At 38.9% G+C, this 17,203-nt stretch overlaps 1 protein-coding gene across 1 annotated transcript in view; it reads left to right on the forward strand.

The window, feature by feature from the left end:
* The window catches only part of RMND5A (required for meiotic nuclear division 5 homolog A), a 94,416-nt gene that overhangs the window by 65,931 nt on the left and 11,282 nt on the right, over nucleotides 1-17,203 (forward strand). Inside the window, exons 4-7 of the mRNA XM_014530222.1 lie at nucleotides 6,301-6,435; nucleotides 7,921-8,021; nucleotides 15,203-15,369; nucleotides 16,056-16,221. Of these exons, the coding sequence (XP_014385708.1) occupies nucleotides 6,301-6,435; nucleotides 7,921-8,021; nucleotides 15,203-15,369; nucleotides 16,056-16,221 (569 nt within the window). The remainder of the gene's footprint in view (nucleotides 1-6,300; nucleotides 6,436-7,920; nucleotides 8,022-15,202; nucleotides 15,370-16,055; nucleotides 16,222-17,203) is intronic.

Consider the following 17,203-nt stretch of genomic DNA (forward strand, 5'->3'; position numbering starts at 1 on the left):
TGTGCACTGGGCCTCCAGTGTAAAATAAAATGCAAAATAATTGTGAGAAGATAGGATGCAAGTGTGACAGATGGTTACATTATGAAGGATTTTAAGGATCTTAAGGCCCAGCAGAGTAGTTTGTTATATCTCTGACCATGCCCCATTACTCCTCCTTGTTTACAAAGTAAAAACTTACCAGTTTGGTTTTATCTCCCCTCCCCACCCCCTTTTCTTGATCTGGCAAAACCTGCTTTTAACTTTGAAAACCAAAATAGAGATATGAATATAATACAATGGAGGAATGGAATGTCTAAAAAGGTAGCATCTACATCTAAAATGTATCTATAAATGCTGATCATGATACACTACTAAATATATTTTCTAGTGCATAGTTTGCAAAGCACTGCTGTTTGGTCTATGCCTAAATATGGATTATTTCATCATAAGGCATGTGCCTCATCATCAGCTTTACTGGGCTTGCTAACTTTTTGAATCAATTGGCAATTTTGCCCTTATGTATGAGTTCCTGTTTCTTAGATTCTCAGGTACACTTGGTTTTATTAGCTTTTTAAAAATTTTAAGTTAATCTCACATGGATATTAAATGGTATCTAGTATTAATTTGCTTCCATCATCTTTTTCAAAAAATATACTTTTATTGATTTTAGAGAGAGAGAAAGGGAGAGGTATATAGAGATAGAAACACTGATGAGAGAGAAACACATCAATTGTCCCTCCTGCATGACCCATTCTGGGGATCAAGCCCATAACCCACTTGTGTGCCCTGACCGGGAATTGAACTGGTAACCTCTTGGTTCATGGGTCGATGCTCAACCAATGAATCAAGCTGCTGAACTCCTTCATCATCTTTTTCTATATTTGATTGTTAGAATTTACTCCTTTGGTGAGTTTCTTGCTTATTTTCTGCCCATTTTTTTTAATATTAGGTTATTGGTCTTTAATTTTTATTGGTAGGAATTTATAATGAAAAAACAACTTTTGGAGACTAATCTTTTTTTAAAAAAATATATTTTATTGATTTTTACAGAGAGGAAGGGAGAGGGATCGAGAGTTAGAAACATCGATCAGCTGCCTCCTGCACACCCCACACTGGGGATGTGCCCGCAACCAAGGTACATGCCCTTGACTGGAATCAAACCTGGGACCTTTCAGTCCGCAGGCCGACGCTCTATCCACTGAGTCAAACCAGTCAGGGCGGAGACTAATCTTTTGTAGGTTATATGTGAAGTAGATGTTATTTCAAACTGAGTGGAACTAGAATACAGATCTTTTATTCTGTTAATTATTCTGTGCGATATTACCTCTCACTCCTAAACCAGAATAACTGGATGCCTAGAAGGGAAATTGATTCCTGGTAGGTGCAACAGTAGCCCAACAAGTTTTCTTCAAAAGTAGATGGGGCAGTTTAAAAAAAAATTACAGTATTAAAGAATTGGCACTTATGATTAAAGCAAATACTGGCCTGGCCGGTCGACCTATGAACCCGGAGATCGCGGTTCAATTCCTGGTCAGGACACATGCCCAGGTTGCAGGCTCGATCCCCAGTGTGTGGTGTGCAGGAGGCCGATCAATGATTCTCTCTCATCATTGATGTTTCTATCTCTTTCCCTTCCTCTCTGAAATAAATAAAAATATATTTTTTTAAAAACCACAAAAACAAACAAAAAAAACCCCTAAATACTAGATTTTGTCCTATACTGTTATCATTGTGCTCAATGATTATAATTTCATACAGTGTATTTCAGAAATGGATTAGTTTGGGATAGTGAACAAAAAAGCCAGTCATTAAAGTCTACCCAGTTTGTAAGCCTGCTCATGTTATAGCTAAAGCAACAGGATGGTCTGTTTAGGCAGTTTCATAAATTTACCCCTCCTCTGCTTCAGCTTCCAGATTTTAAAACTTTTAATTCATCAAAAATGTGAATGACTTGCCCTTGCTGGGTGGCTAGTTGGTTGGAGCATAGTCTTGTGCACTGAAAGGTTGTGGGTCGGGATGTGTACAGGAGGCAACTGATGGATGTTTCTCTCCTATGGATCTCTCTCTCTCTCTCTCTTGTCTCTCTCTCTCTCTCTCTCTCTCTCCTTCCCTCTCTCCCTTCCTCTCACCCCCTCCTTCCTTTCTCTCTCTAAAAAAAAAAAAAAAATCAATAAAAATACATCCTTGGTGAGGATTAAAAAAGAAGTGACTGATGGTAGAAGCACATGAAATGACTTATGAACTAGTGTTTCTCTTTCCAAGCCATAACATCTCCAGGCAGACACCCTTGAATGTGTGTTTTGCTTTTGATTCTTCTTTGAATCTTGACTTCACATTTAAGAACATCTTTCCAAGTTTTCTTTTCTTAAAAGGAAAAATTATAGTAAAACAGAAGTGCTAATAATAGATATTTCTCTTCATTAGCCACTTCTTGGCTGGTTTGCAGTGCTGCTTATTTTCTGGGCAGCCTTGCAAACCAGTTTGGTCGCCTAGCAACAGAACCTGGAACTGATCCTAGCTCTGATGCAATAGTAAGAACGTGCAGTTATAACAAAAGGAGTTCTGACACTGTATTGCATTTCTTCAACCTTCTTTTTATAATTTTAACTTTAAATTTTACTATAGGTGAACAGAAAGTAATTTATGAAAAAAATTTACTTTTCTACCTCAGTGGTTTTAACTAGAATATCAGAATGATGGAAGTTCAGTAATTTTCATCAAATGCATTGCTTATTTACATTTTAGTTGTGTTTCCCAAGACTAGGAGGTAAGTTACATTATTTGAATGTAGTAGGGATATCCTGTACGATTTTTCTTACCTGTATAGTAGTGACAGTGGTTCAGAAAGTTACCATTGGAAATAAAGGTACATGAAAAGCATGATTGTGGGGATTTCTGTAATACTCTCAACAATAAATATTTTTTAAAACATCATCGTAAAACTGTTTCAATTTGTTGAAATGTTAGACTCTTATATTTTAGAGTTTCCTAGATGATCAGAATATCCTTGTGATATGTAAAGGAAAGATTTGAAGGAATTCTTCTGCTTGATCTGAGCAGTTTGATCTGGTGGTAGTTATTAAATTCTGACTTATAATTCATACTGCCAAATAAAACATTGATCAATTGCTTCCCATAAGCGCCATGACCAGAGATTGAACTCAAAACCTTTTGGTGTACAGGGTGATGCTCCAACTAACTGAGCCACCCGGCCAGGGCAAAGTTGTTTTCTTTCTTTCCTGCAGAACAGACACCTGATAAATTGGTTGGGAGTTGATGGGATTGGAGAATAATCATTAAATGAACAAGTATAAATCTCAACGTTGTATTTGTATTGAATGAGGCTGATAGATCTGTGAGGACTCTTGTAATTAGTCTCAATGATTCTTGCTCAAGGGTGCACTTAGACATTTAGAGAGTTATTGGCAGATTCCTGAGTTTATAATACATTGTCATCTTCAGATCCCCTTTCCTTTAGTCATTTGAATAAAGCACTTCTGACCTATAGAGCTGTGAGATAATAAAATTGTGTTGTTCCCTGGCTGGTGTGGCTCAGTGGACTGAGTGTCATTATTCCCGGTCAGGGCACATGCCCGGGTTGCGGGTTCAGTCCTCAGTAGTGGGTGTGCAAGAGGCAGCTGATTGATGTGTCTCATTGATATTTCTATCTCTCTCCCTCTCTCCCTTCCTCTCTACCTAAAAATCAATAAAAACATTTTTAAAAAATAAAATAAAGTGTGGTTTTAAGTTGCAATAGAAAACTAATATACCTGCAGACTGCCTTGAGCTAGAGGTGAAAGAAAATGGAGGGAGGGGGAAAAAAGCATGTGATTCCCCCTATTCGCTGAATGGTAGGAAAGCCCATTCCTATTCCTTATGGCAGAACTAAAGGGCTTCTCATTCCAGGTGCCCATTTCTGGGTTTTGGCTGCATTGCATCCAGGCTGAGAGATACTGGGGAGAGAAAACTAGTAAACTCATCACCACTGTGACCTTGTTCCTCAGTCTACTTACTCCTCCTCACTTTTCAGTGTCCCCAAATAGCTGCTCCATTTATTGTGTCCTGATTTTATAACTGCATTCAGTGGTAAAGACAAGGTGGAGTGTGTTTACTTAATTTTACACAGAACTGGGTTAATTTGTTAATTATGAAAAGAATTTGGTTCTTTGTGTGGAGCATGGTAGTTTTCATTGGCAATCTACTAATACTTTTGTGCACGTGTTTTTAGATTTTTTCCCCCTAAATATTTGAAGGTACAGTATTCTTTATTTTATTTTTTTATTAATTCTCACCTGAGGATATTTTTTCCATTGACTTTTAGAGAGAGTGGAAGAGAGGGAGGAAGGGGGAAAGAAAGAGAGAGGTGAAAGAGACACATCCATCATTGCCTCCTCTGCGTGCGCTGACCAAGGCCGGGATTAAACCTGCAACCCGAGATTGGACCTGCAGCCCTTCAGTTCATGGGCCGATGCACTAACCACTAAGAACACTGGCCAGGGCAGGTATTCTTTTTTTTAAAACAATGGGGTTGCCCAGCTAGTGTGGTTCAGTGGCTGAGCATCAACCTATGAACCAAAAGATCACAGTTCAATTCCTGGTTAGGGCACATGCCCAGGTAGTGGGCTCTGTCCTCAGTAGGGGGTGTGCAGGAGGCAGCGATTCTCTCATCACTGTTGTTTCTGTCTCTCCCTCTCCCTTCCTCTCTGAAATCAATTACAAAAAAAAAAAAAAATTTTAAATGGGGTCATAACTTTGTAGAAGTTTTTAATTTTTTTTTGCCTAAGGTATTAGGGACATTTTTCCATGTTAATAGATACACAGTAATGAGCCTCACCTTTTAATTGTGAATGGTAATACTAGAATAGTAGCAACTACCATTTTATTTAACCAGGAAGGGAGTGTTTTAACTTGCTGGGGCTGCTATACAAACTAGGTGGCATAAACATGTTTATTTCCCCACAATTCTGGAGAGTGGAAGTTCAGGATCAGAGTGTTAGCAGGGTTGCTTTTCTGAGGCCTCTCTCCTTGGCTTATCGATAGCCATCTTCTTGCTGCATCTTCACGTGGCTCTTAGTCAGCTTGTGTTCCCATTACACAATACCACAGACTGGGTAGTTTAAACAACAAAAATTTATTTCCTCACAATTCTGGAGACCGGGAAGTCCAAGATCAAGGTCCTAGCCAATTCATGTCCTATTGAGGATGGGCAACCTCCTTTCTGACATGCTGATGACTGCCTTCTCGCTGTATCATATGATGGGGAGGGGTGGGGAGAAGGAGGCAGGGAGGGAAGGAGGAAGGGAGGGAGGTGGAGAGAGAGAGAGAACATAAACATTGACTCTGGTGTTTCTTCCTTATCTTCTAAGAGTAGGTCCCTACCCTTACGACTTCATTTAACCTTTATCACCTCCTCACAGACAAATAGTCATGCAGTTAGGCCTCCAGTGTGGGAATTTAGGGGGCAGGGTGCAGATATTCAGTCCATTGCACATGGTCTTCCCTCTGTACCTGTCTGTGTCCTGATTTCCTCTTTTTACAAGGATACCAGTCTTAATGGATTAGCATCGACCCTAAAATCTCATTTTAACTTATGATCTATACTGGGATTTAGGGTTTCATTAACATAGGAATTTTGAGAGGATGCAATTCAGCCCAAATGGGGAGGTAGTGTTGATTTTTTCTACTTAAGGTAAGGAAGCTGAGGCTCAAAGGCCTTATAATTTGGTCAAGATCACACAGCTAGTAGGAGATAGAGCCAGGATTCAAACCCAGGTAGATTGGCCCCAGAGCCTGCTCTCTTAACCAGCTGGCCATGCTCCTACCGTGGATCCACCCCCCGCCCCCACCTTGGCACTGCAGTTGTTGGGATGTGTCATGGATTATTTAACTGATTCTATGTTAAGCATATGGATTTTTGCTTTTTTTCCTATTAGACAATGTTGTGTTGAAAATGCTTTTACAAGTACAACTCTGAAAATAATTGCTGTTGTATAGTGTCAAAAAATCAATTTATTCACATAAATCATTATTAAATTTATATATTTTTGCAGGATGCTCTCTAAAATATCACCTGTTTACTCTTACAACAATAATCAAAGAGGGTGACAAGTTTTAAAAGGAGCAGGTGGAAAAACTACTCCCTGTCATAGGCTACAGATGAATTTGAATTGGGTATTTGTTTAGGGGTATCTCAGAGTGAAATGAAGGCCATTCTTTCTTTTAGATGGGTTGAAAATGATATACAGTGATGCATCCTAATCAATTCATGAGTTATTTATTTATTTATTTATTTATTTATTTATCCTTCCTTCCCACCCCCAGAATTTTGACTCTGACATTAGCAGTGTGGGAATCGATGGCTGCTGGCAGGCAGACAGCCAACGGCTTCTCAATGAGGTGATGGTGGAGCACTTCTTTCGACAAGGAATGCTGGATGTAGCTGAGGAGCTCTGCCAGGTAATAGTGTGCAAACTGCAAGAAGATGAAAAAGAACAGCCTTCGAGCTCCAGAGTCTTCTAGCTATAGTTAGATTTTTAATATTTTAATTATCAGGGCTGACCTAATTTTACTAGGAAATCTTTTTTTAACTGGTGAAAATTATAACCCTAGAACTTCTTAATTGGAGTATTTCCTTATTCCTGCCCCAAAACGTTGGTCCCAGCTCCTCAGTGAAGGGGTCTGAAGTGATACTACTTTCTTCATTTCCTCTTTTGATAGGGAAGGTTAGTATAGAAAAGGACAGAGATTTATGGTTCCTCGTCTCTTCTGGTCCAGCTGGTATAATTTTGCTTATCAAATGAATTTCAAGCTAAAATTTATTTCAGATGAGTATTACTTGTTTTTTCTTTCTATTAGACATAAGTGTAAGGATTTCAGAACAGTTACCAAATACCACTTAATCATCATGGTAGCAGCTGCCACACATATGAGTCTTCACCACAAGTCAAGCCCTGCCTTTAATTCTCACTGCAATCCTGGGAGATGGAAATTATTTCTCCCGGAATCTGAGGTCTGGAACAGTAAATTTCCCAAGGCTGTACGGGTTCTAAGTAAAGGAACTGGGTAGGATTCAGTACCAGATTTATGTGTATTCAAATTCTATCCTTGGCTACCATGTGCTATTTTTTAAGGACTATAAGAATTAAATAATTTAAAGCTAGTCTGTAAACAAAAGCATTAAGCCTTTTTTTTTTTTTTTTGCATGGCAACCCAAATTTATTGAACTACTGATGCTAAGTTATACAAAATTGCACCACTTCAATTAAAGCTTTAGTTTACATTTGGCCACCTCTAAATAGTTGTAACATTAGGTTGGTCAATAAGCCTTTTCTATTTTAACAGATAAACTATAACTTGGGTATTTCTCTGTACCTTATGGGAATTGTGTATGTGTCCATATAAAGTTTCTAAATTATGTTATTTAGTACTAAGTTCATTTACAAATAACAAAGACCCCAAATACTAATGGCTTAAACAAAAATGAAGTTTCTTTTTCTTGCTCAGAAATAGGAGGTAGTAAGCCATCAACAGCATATATAATGTAGCTGTGCCCATGAGTCTCTTCGGGACCTAGGTTCTTTGTAGCTCTCCTATTGCTAGGGCGTCCCCTGTCCCCATGGTCCAGGATACCAGTGAAAGCTCTATAATACTTTTTGGTATTCCAGGAAGGGGCAAAGAGTTCATGCTTATGTTTCATTGGCCAGAACTTACATCTTGTAGTCATTCCCAGCTTTATTCCATATGGCTATATGCCCAGCTTAAATTCACTACTTTGGAAAAGGAGAAAGAATGATACTAGGGCTCAACCATCAGTCTCTGCCATAGAAATACATGTTAAAAAGAAATATCTTTAAGGTTTGTCCCATATTAAATTTAGAATATGCTTTTACTATATCTCTTTATCCTGATTAGTGCTAATAACAGTTCTTTTTGTTTTCACAGGAATCTGGTCTTTCTGTAGACCCCAGTCAGAAAGAACCATTTGTGGAGTTAAATCGAATATTAGAAGCATTAAAAGTCAGAGTTCTGCGACCTGCTCTGGAGTAAGTTACTGAGTTTGTTTTATTTTGAATACTTGGAGAGAACTCTGTAAGAAAATGTAATTAGAAAACACATTAAAGATTTTGAGATATATATCTCACCTGGGATAGACTTCAGAGAAATCAAGGAGAATTATTTTATTTCTTTTAGCTAAGTGAATATGGGGGATGTGTAATACGAGAAATGGTTAGAGCTTAATTCACTTATCAGTTGATCTGAATTCCCTTGAGAGAAGGGTTTCTTGTATCTAGGCTATACCACCACTTTAGACTAGCTTCATAACTGAAGTACTATTGTTCAGGCAGGCAGAGCTTGATATTTGAACTTCTATAATGTGCTGAGTTCTATGCTAGTATTCTAAAAAACAACATAATTGGAACTAAGTGGTATGTATGATGGAGTTCTAATTGCCACTGTAAAATTTAATTATTTACTGTGCACTTGTCATTGCTGTGAATTATCTGAATTACTGAGTAAGCTGTGATAAATATCATCCTAGAGCAGAGCCAGCAAATATTTTTGTAAAAGTCTAGGTAGTAAATATTTTAGACTTTGCAAGCCACATAAGACTCTAGCGCACATATTCTTGTCTTATTTTATAACTCTTTAAAAATGTAAAAAACCATCTTGGTCATCTGCCACACAAAACGAGCAGCAAGCCATATTTGTCCCTTGCCCGTAGTTTGTGACCCCTGTTCTAGAATTTTTTAAATGTGAGGAATACTGGGTTATTTATTAGGAAGGAAGAAAGGAGGGGGAGGAAGGAAGGGAGAAGAGATGCAGATAGGAGAAAGAAAAGGAGGAGAGAGAAAAACTTACTAAAAGAATAGATGGATGATAGAAACAGTGATTGTTGTGAGATCATAGCCGTAGGATCCTGGTATTTTAAAGTTGGCAGTATTTGAGATCACTGTTACCAGAAAAATAATTGGAGGATCCTTATTGATTTTATAAAATGCACATTTTTTCCTTCTACTGACCTACTTAATTTTTATACCATAATTTCCTGTTTCTGATCATTTGTCAGTTCTCAGAAATTTTTGTAGAGTTCTAAAACCAGCCCAGATGGATAGATAGAGATAGATAGGTTTCTGTGTAAATTGATAAATTCTAAATTCCTGTATAAATTATAAATATGAAGTAGGTATGGACTATAGTTTACAAGATAGATATCACCTAAACAGTACCATTGTGCTTGATGGATATAGCACCTTTATAATTCTTTTGATTTTTTTCTTAAAAGCAGATTTTAGATTGTGACACACCTGGATATGGAGTTAAAGGTTGTTATGTAATAAATGCTTCTCATGATATTTCCTTAATACTCTCCTGTAAGAGATTTACTTTAGCATGTTAGAGGCTCCATCAGCAATCCTAAAAAAACTCATTTAACTTTGTAAAACACAATGTTTCCCATGCATGTTTGACCAAAGAATCCTTGTTCACCCCACACCCACCTATTAAACCCACAAAATTGGAGTTCTGTGGAACATGTTTGGAAAATGGTAGTTTAATAGAAATCTATTACAACAACTCAAACTTCTCCAAGTTTTACCTATTACTGGTAAATGTAAGCAGATATTAATCAGCATTGTTTATGGGCAAGGTATAGAAAATTCGTTCTGCTTGTAGCAAAAGTTGAAAAATGTAGGACATCAGTTTGGGGATCTCTGGTTCAGATACAAGGGGAAAATACCTTTCAGTTGTGTGGCATCTTCTGTTTGTACATTGTGGGAGAAAGCATGTACAACCACCCATGAGGGGAAGAGGAAGGTGAGAGGTTACAGTTCACCTCCAGGCAACCTAGGCAGTTGAGCAGGCCAACCCCTAACTGCCCCCCCCCGCCCCCCCCCCCAAAATTTAATATGGACAGAGGCCATGGAAGGACTAGATGAGAAGGATGTCTGGAGAGTGTTAGCTAGTAATTGCAAATAATATGAGTCGATGGAAAAAAGGCAGAAAAGAATGTGATATGGGGGAGAGAAGTGGCAGAAGAACAGCTTATCGCACTTACAGATCTATTTAGGACCCTGCCTACTTTTTGTTCTTGTCCTTATATTTCTGAGTTTGTGTACAGATTTTTATCTTTATCCAGATTACTGTATCTTTTTTTAAAGTTCTCTGGGCACCCAGCATAGTGCTTATTTTCATAGAAGGCATTCAAATAAGTGCTGGAATAGTTTGAAGGAGAACTTGGGACAAACAGGACCTCCTCCTTCATATGGTAGATAAAAGCAAAACCAAAAATAACTACATGTGCTCTTCGACTTTCACTGGGGTTACGTCCCAGTAAACCCATCATAAGTTGAAAAGATTGTAAGTTGAAAATGCATTTAATACACCTAACCTAACAAACATCATAGCTTAGCCTAACGTACCTTAAGTGTGCTACGAACACTTACATTAGCCTACAGTTGGGTGAAATCATCTCGTTGCCACTGCCCAGCATCACGAGAGAGTATCACATGTCGCTAATCTGGAAAAGATCAAAATTCAAAAATCTAAGTACAGCTTCTACTGAATGTGTATTGCTTTTGTACCATCGTCAAGTTAAAAAGAAATCAGTAGTCAGTCCATTATAAGTCAGAGACCATCTGTGGTGTCAACCAGAAGATAACAGTAATTTAATACAAAGAGACGGAGAAATAATAGAAAAACAGAAACTATCCTTGTAGCTGGTGTCAGCATTTTGAAAGAAAGTGCTTGTCTTTAGGGGAAGCCGGTTGGCTGCCTTTCTAAAGGTGTTTCAGAGTAATGTTACATTGGTGGACTTCCACAGTCTAGGATCTGACTTTCAACCTTGCAGATTTGGAAACCTGTTTTTTTTTCAATATCCATAGCATGCCCGGGGCCTCCTAGCCCTTTAAAATTGGCAGTTCTTTTTGCAGTGCCTCCATAGAATGACAAGAGGGAACAGAAAATAACTGAATGGTTCTGAGAGAGGAGGGGAGGGAGAAGAGGGAGAAGTTCCAGAATTTTCACAGAAGAAGGGAGAAAAAGTATTTTATTAGTTACACCATAGAAAGGTTTTATGTTAGACAGGCCATGAACAATATGTGGCTCTTTCTCCACCAGACTTAGCGTATGGGCACAGTGAGTTAAACATGTATCCCTCTACGGATCTCTTCTGCCTTTTCAGAATTAAGAACCCCAACAAAACAACAACAAAAACAAAAATTCAAACTCTGGGGGGGAAATCCCACTTATTCAAATCTTCATTCCTTTTCTCCAATGGTATATCTATGAGGAGTCTTCTGTGGTTCTTCTATGTGGCTATTTAAAAAGCCTGAGTCAGCAAGACTGCACCTAGGGGAAACAAAACTAAAACAGAAAACAAGACACCAGAAGCTGCTTAATCATTGCCACTCTGGTTTCCATGGATAGTTTCCATGTACATGAAGTCCCAAGACAGTAGGTAGTCCTCAGGAGGACGAGTAGACATGGCCATCTCTTACCTGAATACATTCTCACCAAGGAATTGAGTGGGCAAGCCAGGACTGTAGAGAAATTGAGAGTCTTCATAAAAAGGAAGAGAGTCCTGGCCAGTATGGCTTGGTTTGTTGGGCATCCTCCCATGTACTGAAAGGTTGCTGTGCACTGAGAGATTGCTATTCTATTCTCATACCTAGATCGAGGGCTTGATCCCCAGTAGGGGGCATGCAGGAGTCAGCCCATCGATGTTTCTCTCCCATCAATGTTTCTCTCTCTCCCTCCGCTACTCCCCCCCCACCCCCCAAATCACTAAAAACATATTTTTTAAAGGAGGAGTTCAACTAGGCCAGGAGGGGGAAACTAAGAGGAAAGATTCTGGAGTTTGTGCTTGTAAAATGCAGATCTATTGTTAACTTGGTTTATAATAGATCTCTTGGTTTTGTGGTAGGGAACTAGCAATAATAAGGCAATGTTATATTATGTACTTCATTAAAAACCACCAGTCTGTATAGAACTGTGCTGTTCAATATGGTGGCCCCTGCCACATCTCACTATTGGGCACACATACTAAACTGCATTTCTGAGAAACTTATGTAAAGTTGGAAGTGTGTGTATTGTGTTTTTAAGTAGATTCAAATGTGTAATTCTATAGGCTGTATGGTTTCTTAAATACCATGTTAAGAAGGACAAAGATGCCCTAGCTGGTTTGGCTCAGTGGATAGAGCGTCGGCCTGCAGAGTGAAGGGTCCCAGGTTCAATTCTGGTCAAGGGCATGTACCTTGGTTGCGGGCACATCCCCATTGGGAGGTGTGCAGGAGGCAGCTGATTGGTGTTTCTCTCTCATCGATGTTTCTAACTCTCTACCCCTCTCCTTTCCTCTCTGTAAAAAAATCAATAAAATATATATTAAAAAAAAAAAAAGGATGTTATGATTGTCAAGGAATGCAACCTCACCAGGAACTTACACACAAAAGATGTAGAGTCACGAAGTGGTCATAAAGATATATGAAATTTCTTATTAGGAGGCAACACAGAGTGATTTCAAAACCTATGCTTGCCAGAACCGGTTTGGCTCAGTGGATAGAGCGTCGGCCTGCGGACTCAAGGGTCCCCGGTTCAATTCCGGTCAAGGGCATGTACCTTGGTTGCAGGCACATCCCCAGGGGGGGGCGTGCAGGAGGCAGCTGATCGATGTTTCTCTCTCATCGATGTTTCTGACTCTCGATCCCTCTCTTTCCTCTCTGTAAAAAATCAATAAAATATATTTAAAAAAAACAAAAAAAAAACCTATGCTTATCTGGCCAGCTAATTGTGGGAGAGGAATTAGGGGGTTAAGAAAATATATATGTGGCTGCCTGGGTACAGTGCTGGGGGTATGAGGCAGAGGTCCTATCAGGCAAGGGTTTTACCTTAATGCTTAAGTGTGCTTACATATTTGGGGGTATCCTTAGGTTGGAAAGTGACATTTTGCCAGGGAGAGAGATGTTCACAATAGTAATTTAAATCCTTGTCTTGTGATATTAATGTAATATTCAGAGGATAAGAAATTTTGTTTTACTTTTGCATTAACTTAAAAATGTGTTACCTTTTTATGTATAAAAGTAATATATGTTTACAGTAGAAAACTTAGAAGTCATAGGACAGCATGGACTATTTCAAAAATCATTGTCTCCTGGAGTACTGTTAGCTGCTGCTCATTGGTGTGTCCGCAAGGTTGGTTGTTTCAGCCCCTCGGTGCTGCTCTAATAGTTGATGTCCTGTTCTGATGCGTCATAGCCAGTGCTGTGTGGCTGATAAATAATGCGTGAAATCCAACTTTTCCAGAGTCATTCATGTTAACAATTCTGGTAACTGGAAGTTACTTTTTTCTATATATCACACCTTTAACATTATATCATGAACATTTGCCTATGGAAACAAAATAGGTTATTGTCTTCTTTTGTGAATTGCCCAGTATGGATTTTGCCTTCTTTCTGTTGGTTTTTCATCATTTATTAAAATGTGTAGTTTTTATTTGGCGCTAGAAACGTTTGCACATATACCTCAGATCAAAACAGAACAAGTAAAAAGCTTACTTTACTACCTCTCTCACTTGTTAATAGGAAACCATACTCATGCATTTGTGAGTGAGAAGGGGTAGGATAAGCTTTAAGTAAGTGACCTAATTTAAATGCACTCTTGGATCTGAAGTCAGAGCTGCCAGGAGCACAGTACTTTTGGTACTGATGGTTGGTGTTGGGCGTTCGCCAGAGATAGCTGCTGGAAGTACCTTGTTGGGAGCACGATTTATCAGGCTTGGTGTTGCAACTTGACTGCATTCATCTTAGTGCCAGGCAAGGATCCAAGGCTTGCTTAAATTTAAGTAAATTTTTCCAAGGTCCAGGTAATTAATATTTTTAAAAATACTTAGATGTTGATGTTAGAAAAGCTTCATGATTGGACTCTAAGGTGTGGGTGATCAGCAAATTGATGAGTATTTGTGTGCACCAGCAGCCCTTTTTGGGAAGGGTGGGATCCTGTGAAAGTGCAGCTCTGTGAAGTCTCATCTCTGTCAGCTGATTCATTATGAATAACTTGAAGCGTTTACTCGTACAGTGGTAGAGATACTCAGTTATGTTCATACCCACTTCAGATTCCAGTGGTCCTTAGTGAATTGGGTTAGGTGGGGAATATTTGTCCAACTAAAGGTCAGATTAAAGAAGAATATGATACTAACAGCTTGTACGTCTTATGTTCAAAGAACCAAAGTAGTGCTCTTATCACTTGATTGCAAAATTGAATTTAACTGCTGGCTGATATACTTTGCTTTAGTGTTCACCTGAACTGGTAGTTCCAGCTCAAGATTGGTTATTGCAACTGTTTGTACTATAGAGGCCCGATTCACTGTAGCTTGGATCATTCAAAATTTTTTTTCTCGTTAGCGCTACGTTTGTACAAATTGTTTTGGCACAATATAATATACTATATGATGTGTATGTGGCTCTGTCTGCCTGATTAGACTGAAAGCACCTTGAGAGTATACTGATGTTTCTGTTTTTAATTCCAAAGTGAGTAGCACAAAATCTTGCTCCTAACAAAAGTTTAAAGATAGATGCTTCTCTTTCCAAATCTTGTGATTCATTTATAAACATGCTAGTTTAACAGGAAAAGAGTAGTGGATCTAGGCCAGGGGTGGGCAAACTTTTTGACTCGAGGGCCACAATGGGTTCTTAAACTGGACCGGAGGGCCGGAACAAAAGCATGGATGGAGTGTTTGTGTGAACTAATATAAATTCAAAGTAAACATCATTACATAAAAGGGTACGGTCTTTTTTTTTTTTAGTTTTATTCATTTCAAACGGGCCGGGCCCTCGGGCCATAGTTTGCCCACGGCTGATCTAGGCAATGGGATAGTGAATCTCATGGCTGCCACCTGCTTCAAAGTATGGCCTTGCACGATTACAAATCTATTATGTCACTCTTCAGAGTTGATCTTGCCTTAGTGTAAAACTATACTAAATATGTAATTGTCACCTAACAACATTTTTTCTTTTTTTCAGTGGTTGAAAAGCCTCTTTATTGTAATTGTTATATTTTACTTTTTTTTTTTTTTAAACAAGTCTCTGGACCTAGGGATTGATGTTACCAGCAACTTCCACAAGATGGCAGACCAAACACTTTTTTTTTCCATGTTACTAGGTTTCAAACAATTTTTAGCACACTTTTCCTAGGCTCTTAATTATTGTTAAAATCTTTTTTGCTTTTTCTTTAGGTGGGCAGTATCAAATCGAGAAATGCTTATAGCCCAAAACAGCTCCTTGGAATTTAAGCTACATAGACTGTATTTTATTAGCTTGTTAATGGGTGGAACTACAAATCAGCGAGAGGCATTGCAATATGCTAAAAATTTTCAGCCATTTGCCCTAAATCATCAAAAAGGTGAGTCTGGAGTCACATGTTATCAATGTTTACAACAGGCCTAAAGTCACCAATGGAATTGAAGCTTATCTTAACTAGATCAATACATATTTGCTAATAAATGAAAACAGTTATAGTTGATAATCACTTACAGACAAAGCTGTGACGGGCTCTAGAACAGAAATAAAATATTGAAGATTCATAAATGAAAAGTCATAGACCTTGCATTTTTGGTGATTTCATAGTAAACTGAAAGGAGACATGAGAAAGAGTTAAGTATGCACTTGCACCCCCCATGCTACTGTTAGTGCCACAACAAAGTGTTTCAGGGTACACCAGGTGGCAGCAGTTAACCCCAAGTGCCAGTGTTGGAGAACTGGATAGTCAAATATACGTAATGGCTCCTTTTATAGCATAGTTATCACTCCTCAAGATAATGGTAATTATACTGTGCTAATTATAATAGTAAAATAACTGCAAGTTCAGCATTTAGTGCTTTCTTTTTTTTCTCCCTTTCTCTATGCTATTTCTTTAAGGTGAAGGGAGAAACCCAGCTTAAAGACAAGAATTTTAAAAGACATTGTGAATGAAGGATTTTAGGCTGTGTCAGTTGGGGCGATTCTTGCCTTTCTCAGCCTATTACCTGCAAGCCAGCTCTATTTCAGATGTAATCATTCACCTCTAAATAGCTGCTGCTTTTTGTTTAGACATTCAGGTTTTGATGGGCAGCCTCGTGTACCTGAGACAAGGAATTGAGAACTCACCATATGTCCACCTGCTTGATGCGAATCAGTGGGCTGACATCTGTGACATCTTTACGCGGGATGCCTGTGCCCTCCTGGGGCTCTCCGTGGAGTCCCCTCTCAGTGTCAGGTACGGAAATTGGTCCTATTACTAAAATGTGCATCACGTTGTTTAGTTGTTCTTAATTAGTTGCCTAGTTCTTGATGTTTAAAGCCGAGAGATTGTCTGTCTTTCTGAAAAAGAGTGCAGTTGGTATTTCAAGAGATTGTCACAATTGACAGTGACAGTTTTAGGGCAGCAATTCTCGGTGCAATCGTGAACCTCTGGGGGTCTGAGAGCCCTTTGCACTGGGCTGACATTTTTACTGATGGTGCAGGAACATGGTGAGTGAAATTGCTGGAGCCTGAGCACAGGTCAGAGCAGTGGCCTCAGAACCCACTGTATTCCTCACTCCACACACTTACAGTTGAAATGCTACTTTTATGTAAGAATGTCCTCGATAAAACGTTAAAAATGATTAGTTTTATTAAATCTGGACCTTTGAGTACACATCTTTAATATTCTGGGTGACAGAATAAGAGGTTCACATAAAGCACTCAGCTTCGTGCCAGATGTGGCGACTCCCCAGAAAAAGCGCCTGTGTGTGGTTTGTTTTTCATGGGACAGTTTTTGCTTGAAAGACTCACTAGACAGCAAACTACAGAGTGAGCAAAGGAGCATGAAGCATCAAGGAGAGCAGCTGACAGCGTCTTTGCCATAATGATAAAATTCACGATTTTGAGCTAAAATATAAATTTTTGAAAACTTCGGTTATACTGAGCTTGACAGCTTTCTGGTACTTAAGGATGTTTCTGATGAGATTTGTGGTGATATTAATGAAGTTGATTTTTTTATCTACACTAATAAAAGAGAAACATGGTAATTGGCGTACGACCGCTACCCTTCCCATTGGCTAATCAGGGAGATATGCAAATTAACTGACAGCCAAGATCGCGGCCAGCAGCCAGGCAGCTTGAAACTAACATGAGGCTTGCTTCCTTCAGTGAAGGAGGAAACCAACGTTCCCCGCCTGTGCTGCCGCCTCTGAGCCTGCAGTTTGAACATTGTAACA

This window comes from Myotis brandtii, unplaced genomic scaffold, assembly GCF_000412655.1.
Source record: "Myotis brandtii unplaced genomic scaffold, ASM41265v1 scaffold1172, whole genome shotgun sequence".
In the NCBI taxonomy this organism is placed as follows: Eukaryota; Metazoa; Chordata; class Mammalia; order Chiroptera; family Vespertilionidae; genus Myotis; species Myotis brandtii.